At 39.3% G+C, this 13,893-nt stretch overlaps 1 protein-coding gene across 1 annotated transcript in view; it reads left to right on the top strand.

Moving 5' to 3' along the window:
• MDM1 (Mdm1 nuclear protein) overlaps positions 1 to 13,687 on the top strand; it is a 39,507-nt gene extending 25,820 nt beyond the window's left edge. The window contains exons 10-15 of the mRNA XM_006767778.2: positions 1,716 to 2,018; positions 3,248 to 3,360; positions 3,456 to 3,565; positions 9,554 to 9,803; positions 11,542 to 11,601; positions 12,917 to 13,687. Of these exons, the coding sequence (XP_006767841.1) occupies positions 1,716 to 2,018; positions 3,248 to 3,360; positions 3,456 to 3,565; positions 9,554 to 9,803; positions 11,542 to 11,601; positions 12,917 to 13,026 (946 nt within the window). The 3' untranslated portion in view covers positions 13,027 to 13,687. The remainder of the gene's footprint in view (positions 1 to 1,715; positions 2,019 to 3,247; positions 3,361 to 3,455; positions 3,566 to 9,553; positions 9,804 to 11,541; positions 11,602 to 12,916) is intronic.
• Positions 13,688 to 13,893: the final 206 nt, after the last annotated feature.

Consider the following 13,893-nt stretch of genomic DNA (forward strand, 5'->3'; position numbering starts at 1 on the left):
TGCACAGAGCAGGGCAGATTGGGAGGTTGCGATGCCACCCTCAGTCACACTCAGGGTAGGGCCGATTGGGGGGTTGGGGCACCATCCCCTGTTACACTCAAGGCAGGGTCGATGGGGGAGGTTGCGGTGCCACCCCCTGTCATGCACAGAGCAGGGCCAATCAGGGGGTGGGGTACCGCCTTCTATCACCCACAGAGCAGGGCCGATCAGGGGGTAGGGGCACCGCCACTGTCACACTCAGGGCAGGGCCAATGGGGAGGTTATGGCTCCACCCCATCACACACAGAGCAGGGCCCATGGGGAGTGGTTGGGGCATCGCACCCTGTCACACACAGAGCACGGCCAATCAGGGGGTTGGAGCGCTGCCCCCTGTCACACATAGAGCCGCAGGGCGATCAGGGGGTTTGGGCGCTGCCCCCTGTCACACTGATCCCTGTGGTGGGAGGCCTCGTGGGTCCGCTGATCCCGGTGCTGGGAGGTGTATTACCCTTTTACTATATAGGATAGAGGCCTGGTGCACGGGTGGGGGCCGCTGGTTTGCCCTGAAGGGTGTCCTGGATCAGGGTGGGGGTCCCGCTTGGGTGCCTGCCTGCGCAGCCTGGGTGAGAGGACGATGGCTGTCTGCAGCTGGTCACACACCCTTCAGGGTGGGGGTCCCCACTGGGATGCCTGGCCAGTCTGGGTGAGGGGCTGAGGGCTGTTTTCAGGCTGGCGGGTGACTGAAGCTCCCAACCGCTCCTTTCTTTTTTTTTTATTCTGGGCCACCTTTAGCTCTGAGGCTTGGCTCCAGGGCTGCTGAATGCAGGTATCTGGTTTGTTTGGGTTCTGTAATTGAAACATTGTTTCAACTCCAGCTCTGAGATCCCGACTGGCGAAAGCAGGTTTCTGGGGTTTTGTTTAGCTTCTATATTTGTAACAGTGTTTCAAACTGCAAGCTCAGAGGCCAGCAGCGGCAGGCGGGGAACGTTAGCTTCCTCTGTCACTGAAGCAAGCAAGCCTCATGTTAGATTCAAGCTGCCTGGCTGCCGGCCGCCATTTTGGCTGGCAGTTAATTTGCATATCCTGCTCATTAGCTAATGGGAAGGGTAGCAGAGGTACGGCTAATTACCATGTTTCTCTTTTATTAAATAGGATAACACATTAACTTGTAGCAAATAAAAGTTTTTAGTTGTTACAGTGTATTAACATAGTCACACATACCAAATTAAACTATAAATTCTAATTATGTGACATCTGATTTTAAGTTCATCACAAAACCTGTTCTTTAATAATGTTGGAAAAGATTAATCTATCTAAAGTATAAAATTTGAATCAGCTTACCAGATCCACAAGTACACTCGAGTTTGTGCACAAACTCTAATTGAGCAAGTTAGAATATGTGGCATTGGTCCTAGTTTATGTGCATAATGCCAGTTTAGGGGATATGCATGAATTTTGTCAGTAGTAGTGCAGGCATATATATGTGAAGGTAGGAGTAAGAGGAGATAAATATATTTTATATTGAAGTATTTTAATGGCAATTCCAGATCATAACTTTAATATATTATACTATAAAATGAACTCTTAGATTTCCTTCTTCAATATCTGGGCAAGGCAATATCTGTGGGAAATGTATAGTTGTGAATAGTGGAAGGGAATGATGGAGTCATTAAAATTGGTATAACTAGAAAACTCAAACTGTTAGAGTTTAAAATAAAACTTATTTTGTTATGCAGAGATCCTACAAGCCATAAGACTTTGAAGAAATGTTCTACAAAACGAGAAGAAAAAAGGCCTGTCTTGGAAGAACAGCCCCAGAAAAATACCATGGAGAAACTGGGCATGTCAGATGCTCCCACCGTACCTGTGAGAAGGCGTCTGGCTTGGGATGATGCAGAGGTCACCAATGAAAATATACAGAAACAGCCGAGAGAGGAGGAAGATGCAGAGGACAGAGGAAGGGACAAGCAGGTTTATATGGGAGAGTTAGAGAAGTTGGAAGTACATGAAAAATCTAAGGCAGACAACATAAAAGAAGGGTGAGAGTTTTAAATTAATCAATATTTAGCAGCATTGTTAATACACAGTTAATATGTATTTTGTTACTAATTAAGTATAGTGGGCTTTTGGTTTTATGACTAATAAAGATTTTATTTTAATCTCAGGAAATAGGCATTCTACATGGTTTTTAATTTTATTTGAGTCATCTGAACTTAGTAATTGAACACTTGAATACTGATCTACTTGGGGAGGAAGTAGTGAATGTTATTTTCATTTATGTCCTGCTAATTATGATTTGCTAGATTTGTGAATGTGCCTGGAAGAATGACTTTTCTTTATGATTTCAGGAAAATAGCTGATATTCTTAAATATCAGGTGGTTATACCAAAAATGAATGAAAAGATAATCCTATATAATAAAAGGCTAATATGCAAGTTGACTGAATGGAACAACAACCAGTCCCTATGACATGCACTGATCACCACGGGGCAGACATTCAGTGCAGGAGCTGCCCCCTGGTGGTGAGTGTGCTCCCATAGGGGGAGCACTACTCAGCCAGAAGCTGGGCTCGCTGGCAAGTGCAATGGGAGCGGGCCTAAGCTGGCAGTCGGACATCCCCCGAGTGGTCACTGACTGCGAGAGGGCACAGGCCCAGCTGAGGGACCTCCCCCTCTAGTGTTTTATAAGTTAAAAAAATTTGGCAAATAGCTAATTCCTATTGATTTATATGCAGATTTCTTTGGGGAGTGGTTCTCTACCATTGGTACTGGTGCTTTTTGTCCATAGTTCAAATCCCTTATTGTTCTTTTAAAAAATATATATTTCAGAGAGGGAAATAGAGATAGAAACATCAGTGATGAAAGAGAATCATTGATCAGCTGCCTCCTGAATGCCCTCCACTGGGGATTGAGCCCATAACCCGAATATGTGCCCCAACCCAGAATCGAACCATGACCTTCTGGTTCATAGGTTGAAGCTCAACCACTGAACCATGCCGGCCAAGCTCCCTTATCATTCTTTCATGAGTTTTGTAGTTTAAATGAGACTTAGGCTCTGATTTAATAAAAGAATTCTCTGCTGTGTTCTTGCTGACTTGCAATGATCTTCCCTCTTTTCCAGTATTTCAGCCACTCTTGCCTGCATGTGGATTTATTTAGTTTTTCAGAAACAAGATGGTCTTATCTTAAAAGTTTTATACTTTATTATTGCACAATGATTGCAAATTTCCTGGAGGAACTGCTTCATAATAGATTATTTTAATTTGTAGGTCAGATTCTTCTTCTGTATCCTCAGGAAAAGGAGGCAGGCTTCCTACTCCGAAGCTGAGAGAACTTGGTGGAATTCAAAGGACTCATCACGATCTTACCACTCCAGCTGTTGGTAATAGGCAAACACTATGCAGCTCTTATTTCACCTGCCTTATCTACATGAAAATTTAGTTTAATTGAAACTTGTCATCATCTGCATTTTTCCAGGTGGTGCTGTTTTAGTGTCTCCATCTAAAGTGAAGCCTCTAGTCCCGGAACAGAGGAAAAGAATGTCTTTGCAGGATGGTTTAGAAACTCCAAAGAGTGAATTTAGGAAGGTAACTATTTCTATTTTAGGGGAAAACATCTCTTCAGGAAGTGATTTTTTTAGTCACATGTAATAAATGAATGATAATTTCAGATTTTAGAAAATTTTGTGTAACGTATGTGGAGATAATCTGTTAACTATTTTTAGTAAGGCAGAAGCATTGAATTGTTTTTTCTGGTATTGACATTGTATTTCTGCTATACACTTTCAAATCTTGTCAGTAGTGACTCAACAGGAAGAGAAGAAAAACAGTTCTGTTTATTATCTAATGTGTGGCAATTGTGTTCCAGCTATATTTTAGCACCAAAGATACAACCTTATTGAACTTACATTCTAGTAGAGGAGACAGCAAACAGGATAACTAGGTAAAATACGTAGCATGGTAGATGGTGATAAGTACTAAGAAGAAAAATAAAACAGGGCAAGTGAATACGAAGGGGCCAGGGAAATTCTCACTGAGAGGTTGGCATTTGAGCAGAATCTGAAGTTGGTGAAGGATTGACCCATATGCATATCTAGGAAGGCATCTAGGCAAAAGAACAGCAAGTGCAAAATCCTGAAGGTGAGAAGGTAGCTCATTTCTTCAGGAACAGAGAGCAAGAGAGGGAGAGTAGTATGGGTGATGAGTTCAGAGGCATAATGGGCCACTAAATTGTGTAGAGCCTTATAAGTCATAGCAAAGACTTTCAATTTTATTCTTAATGAAATGGGAAGCCTTTGGAGAGGCAGAGGAGTGATATGAGTCAAAATATTCAGGCAAGAATGATGGTCATTTGGATTGTAATGGAGGTCATATGATAAAGTCTGATTCTGGATATTCATAGAAAGTATAGCTGATAAGATTTGCTGATGTATAAGATATGGGGTGGGAATAATAGAAAAATCAAAGATAACTCAGGAATTTTGGCCTGAGCAATAAGGATGGAATTGCTTTTTAACTGAGATGGGGATGACAGTATGAGGAAAAGATTTATCAGGGAAGACCAAGAGTTCTGTTTTGGACATGTTAAAGTTGAGAAGCTTATTAGTCATACAAGTAGACATGTTGAGTAGGGAATTGATTGAGTTTGGAGTATAGAGGAGAGGCTGGGCTGCAGATAGATTTGAAGGCTCTTTATCATGTAGGTGGTACAGGTATGTAAGGTCTTGAGACTGGCAAAGGTCATCAAGGAAGTGGATTTTAGAGAAGAGTAGGTTTATATAGGTCTGAGCCCCAGGCTTTTAATATTGGGAAGTTGAGGAGTAACCAGCAAAGAGACTGAAGAGAAGCAGCCATGAGGTGGTGGGAAACAGAAGACTGTGGTCTCCTGGAGGTGTCGAGGAGGAGGGAGTGCTAATGCTACTTGATGGGTCAGTAAGGTATGAACACTGATTATTGGATTTAGCGACCTGGAGGCTATTGATGACCTTGAGAGAGGGCAGTTTTGGTAGTAGTGTGGGACAAAGGCCGAAATGCATGTGAGTTCAAGAGAACAGAGAGGAGAGGAATTGGAGACAGCATCACAGACAATTCTTTCAAGAATTTTTCCCATGAAAAGAGCAGCATAAGGGAGTGGGAGTTAGAAGTGAGATCAAGAAAGGAGATAAGAGCACATTTGTATGTTGATGACAGCAGTTTGTTGTTGTTGTTGTTGTTCTGAATATTTTTTTTTCTTTATTGATTAAGGTATTACATATGTGTCCTTATCCCCCTATTGCACTCCCCCGCACCCCAACTCATACCCTCATACCCCCTGGTGTCTGTTTTAAAGAGAGAGAAAAGATGATGCAGGAGTGAGAGGAAAATTGTTTGAAAGATGTTCTTGACTAGGAGAAAGGGCATAGGAACTGGCAGAGATGTGAAAGGGTTAGCCTTAGGCACTGACAGTTCCTTCATTGTTAAAGAAGGGAAGGCAGAACAAATTTTATGGGCACTGCTGATGAAATACAGGAAAATGTGGGAGCTTTTGGAAAGTCCCTTTTGCGTTTGGTGGAATATAAAGCAAGATCTTGATGGAAATGAGGCAGGGGAAGAAAATTTTGGAGGTTTGAGGAAAGAATAAGGCATGAAATAATTTTTTCAGATAATAGGAGAGTGAGTGGGCCGGGGAAAGTGAAATATTGCAGGGCAGCGTTAGGAACCATTTTTGGCTCCTAATTTACATCAATTTTTGGTCAAATTTGATGTAAGGCAGTCAGGATGGGTTGTGCGTTTTTGTCCAGGCATATTAGGCTTCAGAGATGCAGGATAGGTAGAGAGTTGGATTTAACTGGGGTTCATCTTTTGTCAAGGGAGTAAGACCAAATGAGAAAGGGAGTAAAGGTATATGCAGGACTTGTTGGACTTGGGGCACCTGTGGGGATTAGTTTTAAAGTTAGGGGGTGGTGGTCAGAAGTTGAGATTATGAAGAGGTTGCAGTTACTAGTAATGACAAAGCTTAACATATAATCATGGGAGTAAGTGGCTAAAGTAAAATAGAGAACATTCAAAGAAGAGGTTGAATTTCTTTAGGGGATTTTGCTGGAGGCTATTCATAAGTTCCAGAGGGCACAGTGGAGAGTTATTAGGTATTGGGGAGAGGTGAGAGAATGGGTTAGAGTCAAGTCCCCCAAACCTGCTCATAGCTGGTACCCATTAAATTGTGTTGAAGGAGTGTGACTGGAGTGACAGTATCTAAACTATATCCTGTTACTTACCCATACTACCTGTTACACATATTATTGATAATTAACTTTTTTAAGAAAACAAAGGGGAAAAATGATTGCTTCCTCCCAGCAATCAAGGGGGTGGATAATGGGAAATAACTAAATCTAGCTCCTGATACAGCCCCTGGTAGTGCTGGTGGCAGAAAATTCACACCCAGGGAGTTCTAGTCGTGGTTAATAAGAAGCTGTTGGTTTATTAAAAGAAGCATGACAATAGGAATTCAGAATATTGATAGGAATCTTTTGCCCCCCCATGAACTGTCCTGCTACTTCCTCAGGAATCCAGGCTGTCATGTGGAAGGAGTGAGCTTCTAGTTAGCTTTGCCCACAGGGCTCACTACACTAAGCTAAAATGAGTGACCCTAATCTATATTTGCAGCTGGATTTATATGTATTATTTTAATTTATTATGGAATTAAGTTTTTGAGTAATTAAATAAAAGTAATTAATTAAAATAGAGCAATATTGTCCTTTAACATTTTATGCCAATATCCTCCTCATCGTATATAGCACAGCTATAACATTTTAATTATAAACTCCTCTAAAATAAGCAGGATTCTTATTAACTTGATTAGAACTCCTTTGATGTGAAGTTACTGCCACCAGCACTACCAGGGGCTATACCAGGAGCTAGATCGGTTATTCTCCATTCTCTACTCCTTGATTGCTGGGAGGCAGCAATCATTTTTTCCCCTTTGTTTTCTTAGAAAAGCTAATTATTAAATAATATTTAAAATGTATTAAGTTTTCAATAAATAAATTAATTGAAATCATTCTACATTTCTTTTTACTATAGAAATTAGGGAGAATCCTATATAATAAAAGCCTAGTATTGCAAATCAACCAAACAGTGGAATGACTGGTGTAACGACCAGATGCTATGATGCACACTGACCACCAGGGGGCAGACACTCAACACAGGAGCTGTGGTACCAAGGCAGGTGCCAGCGAGGGCCCCCCAAATCACCCCGCCGATTGCCCTGCAGAAGGAGATGACTGGCGGTGGTGGCGGGGGGCAGGGCTGGCGAGCAGGCAGCACCAGGCCAGCCAAGGCAGGTGCCAGCAGGGGGCCCCCTGATTGCCCCGCCAGTTGCCCCACAGATTGGTGCTGATCGCCGGACAGGCTGGGTCCAGGCAGTCTATTCCCAGAATCCACATTTTTAACTGCTGAACAATACTGTCTCATAGAACTTTACTCATAGAGTAGAATTTTCATGGTATTGTTTTAATCAAGTACCATTTATACATTTTATAAATAATATTAAAAACCCAGTGTCTGGCCCAGCTCGTGTGGGTCAGTGGTTGAGCATCAACCTATGAACCAGGAGGTTATGGTTCAGTTCCCGGTCAAGGCACATGCTTGGGTTGCGGGCTCAGTGTGGGGTGTGCAGGAGGCGGCCGATCAATGATTCTCTCTCACCATTGATGTTTCTCCCTCTCCCTCTCCCTCTCCTTCCTCTCCAAAATCAATAAAAATATATATAAAAAACCACAAAAACAAACAAACAAAAAATCCCCAATCTCTGTTAGCTCACTTCATTCATTCATTAGGCAAATGTTTCTTATCCATTTATCCACATGAAGTAGCAAAAGTAGACATGTTACATGATCTTATGGAACCTACAGTTCAGTGAGAAAGATTCACATTATTCAAAGAATTCTCCCCTAAAAAGGTAAAGTTAAAGCAAATAAGTTTCAAAGAAGTATACAGTGCTATTCTGGAAGGAATTAACATAGTTCTAGAAGTCAGAAAGCTTCTTGGAAGTCAGGGATGCTTCTTAGAAGTCAATTTAGTTGAGATATAAAGGAAGGGGAAGAGTTAACCAGGCAAAAAGAGTGGGGAGGAGAAGCATAGCATATGCCAAGATCCTATAGAGAGGAACAATTAGGATTTTAAGAAACAGACCAGTATAGAGTGTGGCAGGGAGAAGATACGAGATGAGGCTAGAAAAGATAGCAATATTGAGAATTTCTGTTATTATCTCAAGAGCAATGGGGAGCCATTGAAATATTTTAAAGAACTTTCTGGCTGCCATGGAAGGTGAAAGTAGGCTGTGGATACCTGTAAAAGGTCATTGCAGTAGTTGATGGCTTGAACTAAGGAGGGTTGGCACAGATAGAAGTGGATGAGACTGAAGAATTGTGTAAGGGGAACGATGTTGAGGCTTGGTGCTGGTTGGATACTAGGAGTGAGAGGCCATTAATGACTTCTGGGTTTCTGGCTTGCCCAAAAGGATTGATGGAGGTTGCCCTGGGGCCTTGAGCCAGCTGCAGTTTGTTAGGTAATTATCAGATTGCAAAGGGCCAGGCCTTTCATATGCAAAAGCCTCCATGGCTTGGGCAGGGCAGCGTCCCAGGGGATCAACAGGGCGGAGGGAGCAGTTATGGCTGCTCTCAGTCCTGCCCTTAGAGGCCCTGCTTCTAAGAGACTAGCCCGGAACTGGAGCTCAGAGCTTGAGACTCCCTCCCGATTGAAAAAGACAACCATGTCCTCAGCCGCCAACCCTCTCCGCATGCGCCTCTGTACCTCTGTATTTTACTTATGAACCGCACCTCCTCTGAGTCTCAGTGTGCTTTTCTCTTTCCTTCTAGTTGTAGAATTTCCACTCAGCCAGCCTTCCTGTGGTTCTGGATGATGTCCGTTCGTTTTTTAATTGTATTTTTGAAGTGGTTGTTCGAGGCAGCAATCTCCGGTGTTTACCTATGCCGCCATCTTGGTTTTCCATTTTATTGATTTCTTAGAAGAAGGGAGAGAGATAGAGTTAGAAACATCGATCAGTTGCTTCCTGCACACCCCCTATTGGGGATGTGCCCACAACCAAGGTACATGCCCTTGACCAGAATAGAACCTGGGACCCTTCAGTCTGCAGGCTGACGCTCTATCCACTGAACCAAACCAGTTAGGGCTTTCTTTTAGTTTTTAATGTTTATATATATTTTCTGTAGCTAAATATGTTTATATTGGTTGTTAGGCTTATAAAACCTTCTCCATATGGACGTTACATAAAGTTTCCCCATATTATCTCCTACTGCTTTTATAGTAATACTAGAGGCCCAATGCACAGAATTCGTGCAAAAGTAGGCCTTCCTGCCCCTGGCTGCTGGCACTGACTTCCCTCTGGCACCCGGGATCCAGGCTTCTCTCGCAGACCTGGCTTCTTCCGGAAGGACGTCTAGCCTAATTAGCATATTATGCTTTTATTATTATAGTTATTTTTGTGTGTATTTAAATGTTTTATACACACACGCACACACATATGTAAACACACACACGTTTTTGTTTTTTTTGTTTGTGTTTTTTTTGGTCATTTAGAAAGAAGGTCATGTGGTAGCTCTGACTTCTCCAGCTGCTGGTATAAAAACAGTTGATCCCCTGCCTTTAAGAGAAGATTCTGAAATTAATATCACCAAAGTTGCTGAAGCCACTCTTCCAGTTTCAAAAATTCCAGAATATCTAACAAACAGGTCTGGGCGGTCTCCTTCTCCACCCTGTGCTTCGTCCTACTGGCATCCCTGTCATCGAATTAATGGCTGTTTGAGAGATCCAGAATTTCAGCATAATGGTAATTATTTTGGTTTTAATTTTTTGTCTTTTAAAATGAAAGTCTTACACATGTAGGTACAAAGGCTATAAGTATCTACTAAGTATTAATAAATTATGTTATTTATTTTTTTAATTAGTGTATTTTCTTTAAATAGGAATTTAATCTTTGGATTAGTTCATTGTCCTGTACCCAAGGTTACTTTTGTATAATCGTGAAGTGTGTCTCCAGTTCTTCCCCATACACATACAGGCAATGCACTCGATGCTAGTAGCACCCTCTCCTCAGGTGTGACAACCAAAAATGTCTGCAGTCATTGCTAAATGTTGCCTAGGTATAGAATTCAATGAATTGTTTTCCTTTAGTTTTCTTGGGCATTGCTCTGCTCTCTTCTAGCTTATACCATTACTGTTGAGAAGTCTGATACTCTCTTTATTTTCCATCTTTTGTATGGGTCCTTTTTATTCCTGGAAGCTTTTTGGGATCATTTCTTTATACCTAATGATCTGAAATTTTACAGTACAGTGGGGCCTTGACTTACGTGTTTAATTCATTCCAAGACCGACCTCGTTAAGGAGCTCGTTAACTCAAATTACTCTATCAACTCAATGCAAAAAATCGGCCGAGAGACAGCTGGTATCTCAAAAAACTCGTTAGTTGGGACACTCGTAAGTCAAGGCTTCACTGTAGTTCTTTTTTCATTCATTTCGCTGATACTCAGTAGGTCTTTTCAGTTCCTCACTTCTGGGACATTTTCATGAATTATTTAGTCAGTAACTTCTTCCCTTCCATTTTCTGTTTCATTTTTTTCTGATACACCGATTGTTCAGGTGTTGACCCGGTGACCATGATCTTATTTTCTTACATTACCTCTCCTATCTGCCATCTCTGTCTTTTTATTTTAATTTGAAAGGGTTACAATTTTTTTTTTTATCGTTTTCCTTTTCTCCTGAGTTTTTTAAAAGAATTTGGCTATATTTTTAACTTTTAAGAATTTTTTTAACACGGAATTTTTTGTATACAGCATCCTGTTTTTATTTTATAGATCACATGTTTTCTCTCTTTTAGAAGATTAATATATATGATCTCAGAGTAACTTTGATAAGCCTTTAGAGATGAAACCTCCATTTCTCTTCTGGGAGAGGAGTAGTTACCCACCTGTGCAAATTTAAATAAGGATCTGGCAGTCTTTTTTTTTTCTTAAGTTTTTATTTTTTAATTATAGTTACTTTTAATATTTTGTATTGGTTTCAGGTGTACATTATAGTGGTTAGACAATCATATACTTTACACAGTGTTTCCCCCAATATTTCCAGTATCCAACCAGTTCCTGGTTCAGTCTTATTCTCACTTCAACTTTTAGTGCCACTCAGTACTCCCAAATGCTGAGCCATGAGGAGAACAAAATGGTTGCTTCTTGGTTTCCCTCCACTGTTGCCTTAAGAATATATTTTTATTGATTTCAGAGAAAAAGGGAGAAGGAGAAAGATAGGAACATCAGTGATGAGAGAGAATCATTGATCTGCTGCCTCTTGCACGCCCCCTACTGGGGATTGAGCCTGCAACTCAGGCATGTGTCCTTGCACAGAATTGAACCTGGGACCCTTCAGTACCCAGGTGGATGCTTTATCCACTGAGCCAAACCTGCTAGGGCTAATAAAGTTTTTGATAGCTTACTTTCACTAAGGGTTTGCTATAAATAAGATATACTGTTGGGTAGCTTTGAAAGATAATTTCTTGTGCCTTTTATTTTTTTAAGTGGGAAAAGCAAGGAAGAACAATTTCCAGTTACCGCAGCATGACGCCTATAATGATGAAGGTATTTCCACAGTCCAATAACAAGATAAAAGTATGAGGTTTATTATGTGGCATTTAGTTTATAATAGTATAATCATCTTACAATTGATCAGCACTATATACTTTACAAAGTACTTCCACTAGGTGTTACTTCATTGGATCCTTGAAATCTTCTGAGGGAGGTGAAGTTATCTCTATTTTACAAATGAGTAAACTGAGACCTAAAGGCCCGGTGAATAGTTTCTAAGGCAAACAGATGATAAAAGATTGAGCCTCAGATCACACTGAGGTCCATACCCTCTCTTTTTCCCCCCGGTGTAGGTGGAATTTGGTCTAGCATTGTATCCATTATTTTTCCAAATGCGATATATTCTTACCAATTTTTCATTCTAAAAAAAAATAACAATTTTGAAAAATGAGCTTTTTTTTCTGTGTAGTTTTCATGATGACAAATTCATTTGTTTCTAATAGTGGCAGGAGAAATTTTGAATTCTTGATGTGAACAACTAAAATGACAATTTTAATTTATCCTTAGAAATATGAAATTACTGAATTTGTAAATTTTGGGTTTGAAAGTAAATTTAAATTAATACTTTATGTATTTTAAGTTCATGTACACTAAAGGTTTTCTTTCCTCTTAGCATGTTTGGGACGTTTTTTCAGAATTCAGTGAGCTGGAGATTAAGTTATTATGTTTTCAAGTGCAAATATCTGGACAAGTTGAGTCCAGTTCTGTTTTCTTTCTTTTTTAAAAAAAATTTTTTTATTGCTTAAAGTATTACAAATCTGTTTTCTTTTTAATGGAAGAACAATGTTTACAAATAATCTTATAATAAATTTGCTTATTCAGAGTGAGGAATTTCAGTACTAATGAAAGGTAGCATATTAAAGTCAAATAATATTTCTACATTAAGTAAGATTATTTTAGAAATGTGATATAAATACCATGTTAAGCTATGGCATCTTGTTTTTAAGAAGTTTTAAAAAGCTTTTCACTCAGAGCAACTGTACTTTTTAAAGTAGGGCAGGACAGTCTGATGATGAATTGTTTCCAGGTAATACTGAAATCATAAGCCGTGTGTTGAGGTGATGACATTGTGGGATTTCAGGAAGGAGACAGAATGCTCATTTAACATTTAAGTGTTTCATTCTGAATATGGTAAACTTGGTAAATTTACTATGAAAATATTAGTATCTTATATTTCAATAGAGTACTTTTTTTCTGTCAGTCAATATTGACATTACAAAGCTTGATGCTTTTACTTTTCTGCTACTATTATAAAACAATATTTTTATAAGAGATTTTTTTACATTGACTATAATTCTTTTCATTGCAGACGACAGATTATCTGAGATTTCTGCTCGCTCTGCAGCTTCCAGTCTCCGGGCTTTTCAAACTCTGGCACGAGCTCGGAAAAGGAAGGAGAATTTCTGGGGCAAAACATAATTAAACACACCTATTTGAGTTGCTTTTATCTAGAGAACTATTAGCACAACTTTTCTTTATTGCTTTATTCTGTTAAGACTTTTTAAGTATTTGGATTTTTTCCTAACAATTCCTACTTAAGAAGAACTATTTGATTTTCAATAGCCAATTCAATTTACTTGGAAAATTTTGACACAGGTTTACACAAATTTAACTTTTAAAGAATTCTTTTTACATCTATTCCAAATTATAAAGACATAGATTATAAAGTTCTTCACAAGTTCTAACTTCTGTTTTAGTGTTATGGATAGTTGGTAGAATTGTGAATTTTACCTATCCAAAAAATATTCTAAGTGAAGTAAAAATTAAGATTCCAGTGTGAAGTATATATTTCCCTAAGATTGCTTCTATTATCTTTATAATTGTAGATGTCATAAAATGAATATTTTGCTCTTTTATTTTTCTGTAGTGTTTATTTTTTAGTAACTTCCGTATGTGGTTATAATGTTAAGATACTTTTAGATTTAAAATACTAGCTGTACATATCTTTCTTATTTATGTAACAAAGTTTGCTGAGAGAATATGTATATTTTTTATCTTTGAGTGTATTCTATTTGTACAAGTACTGGCTTACATTTGAATAATGTCTGAATTTTGAAAAATTATTTGTATAATGGAAAACTAAAACTTTGTAGATATTTCAAAATAAAAATCAAGTATTTCAATTCCCTGTTTATTTCAAGTGTTTGGCTTCTCCAAAATGTTAGTACATAGGACAAATAATTACCTTTTAGAAACATTTTACTCATAGTAGGTTAGTCAAATGTTATGGTGCTTTTGCATCAATCCAAATGCAATGAAACCAAGTCCATGATACCTTTGTATAAA

Source organism: Myotis davidii, unplaced genomic scaffold (genome assembly GCF_000327345.1).
Source record: "Myotis davidii unplaced genomic scaffold, ASM32734v1 scaffold982, whole genome shotgun sequence".
Lineage (NCBI taxonomy): Eukaryota > Metazoa > Chordata > Mammalia > Chiroptera > Vespertilionidae > Myotis > Myotis davidii.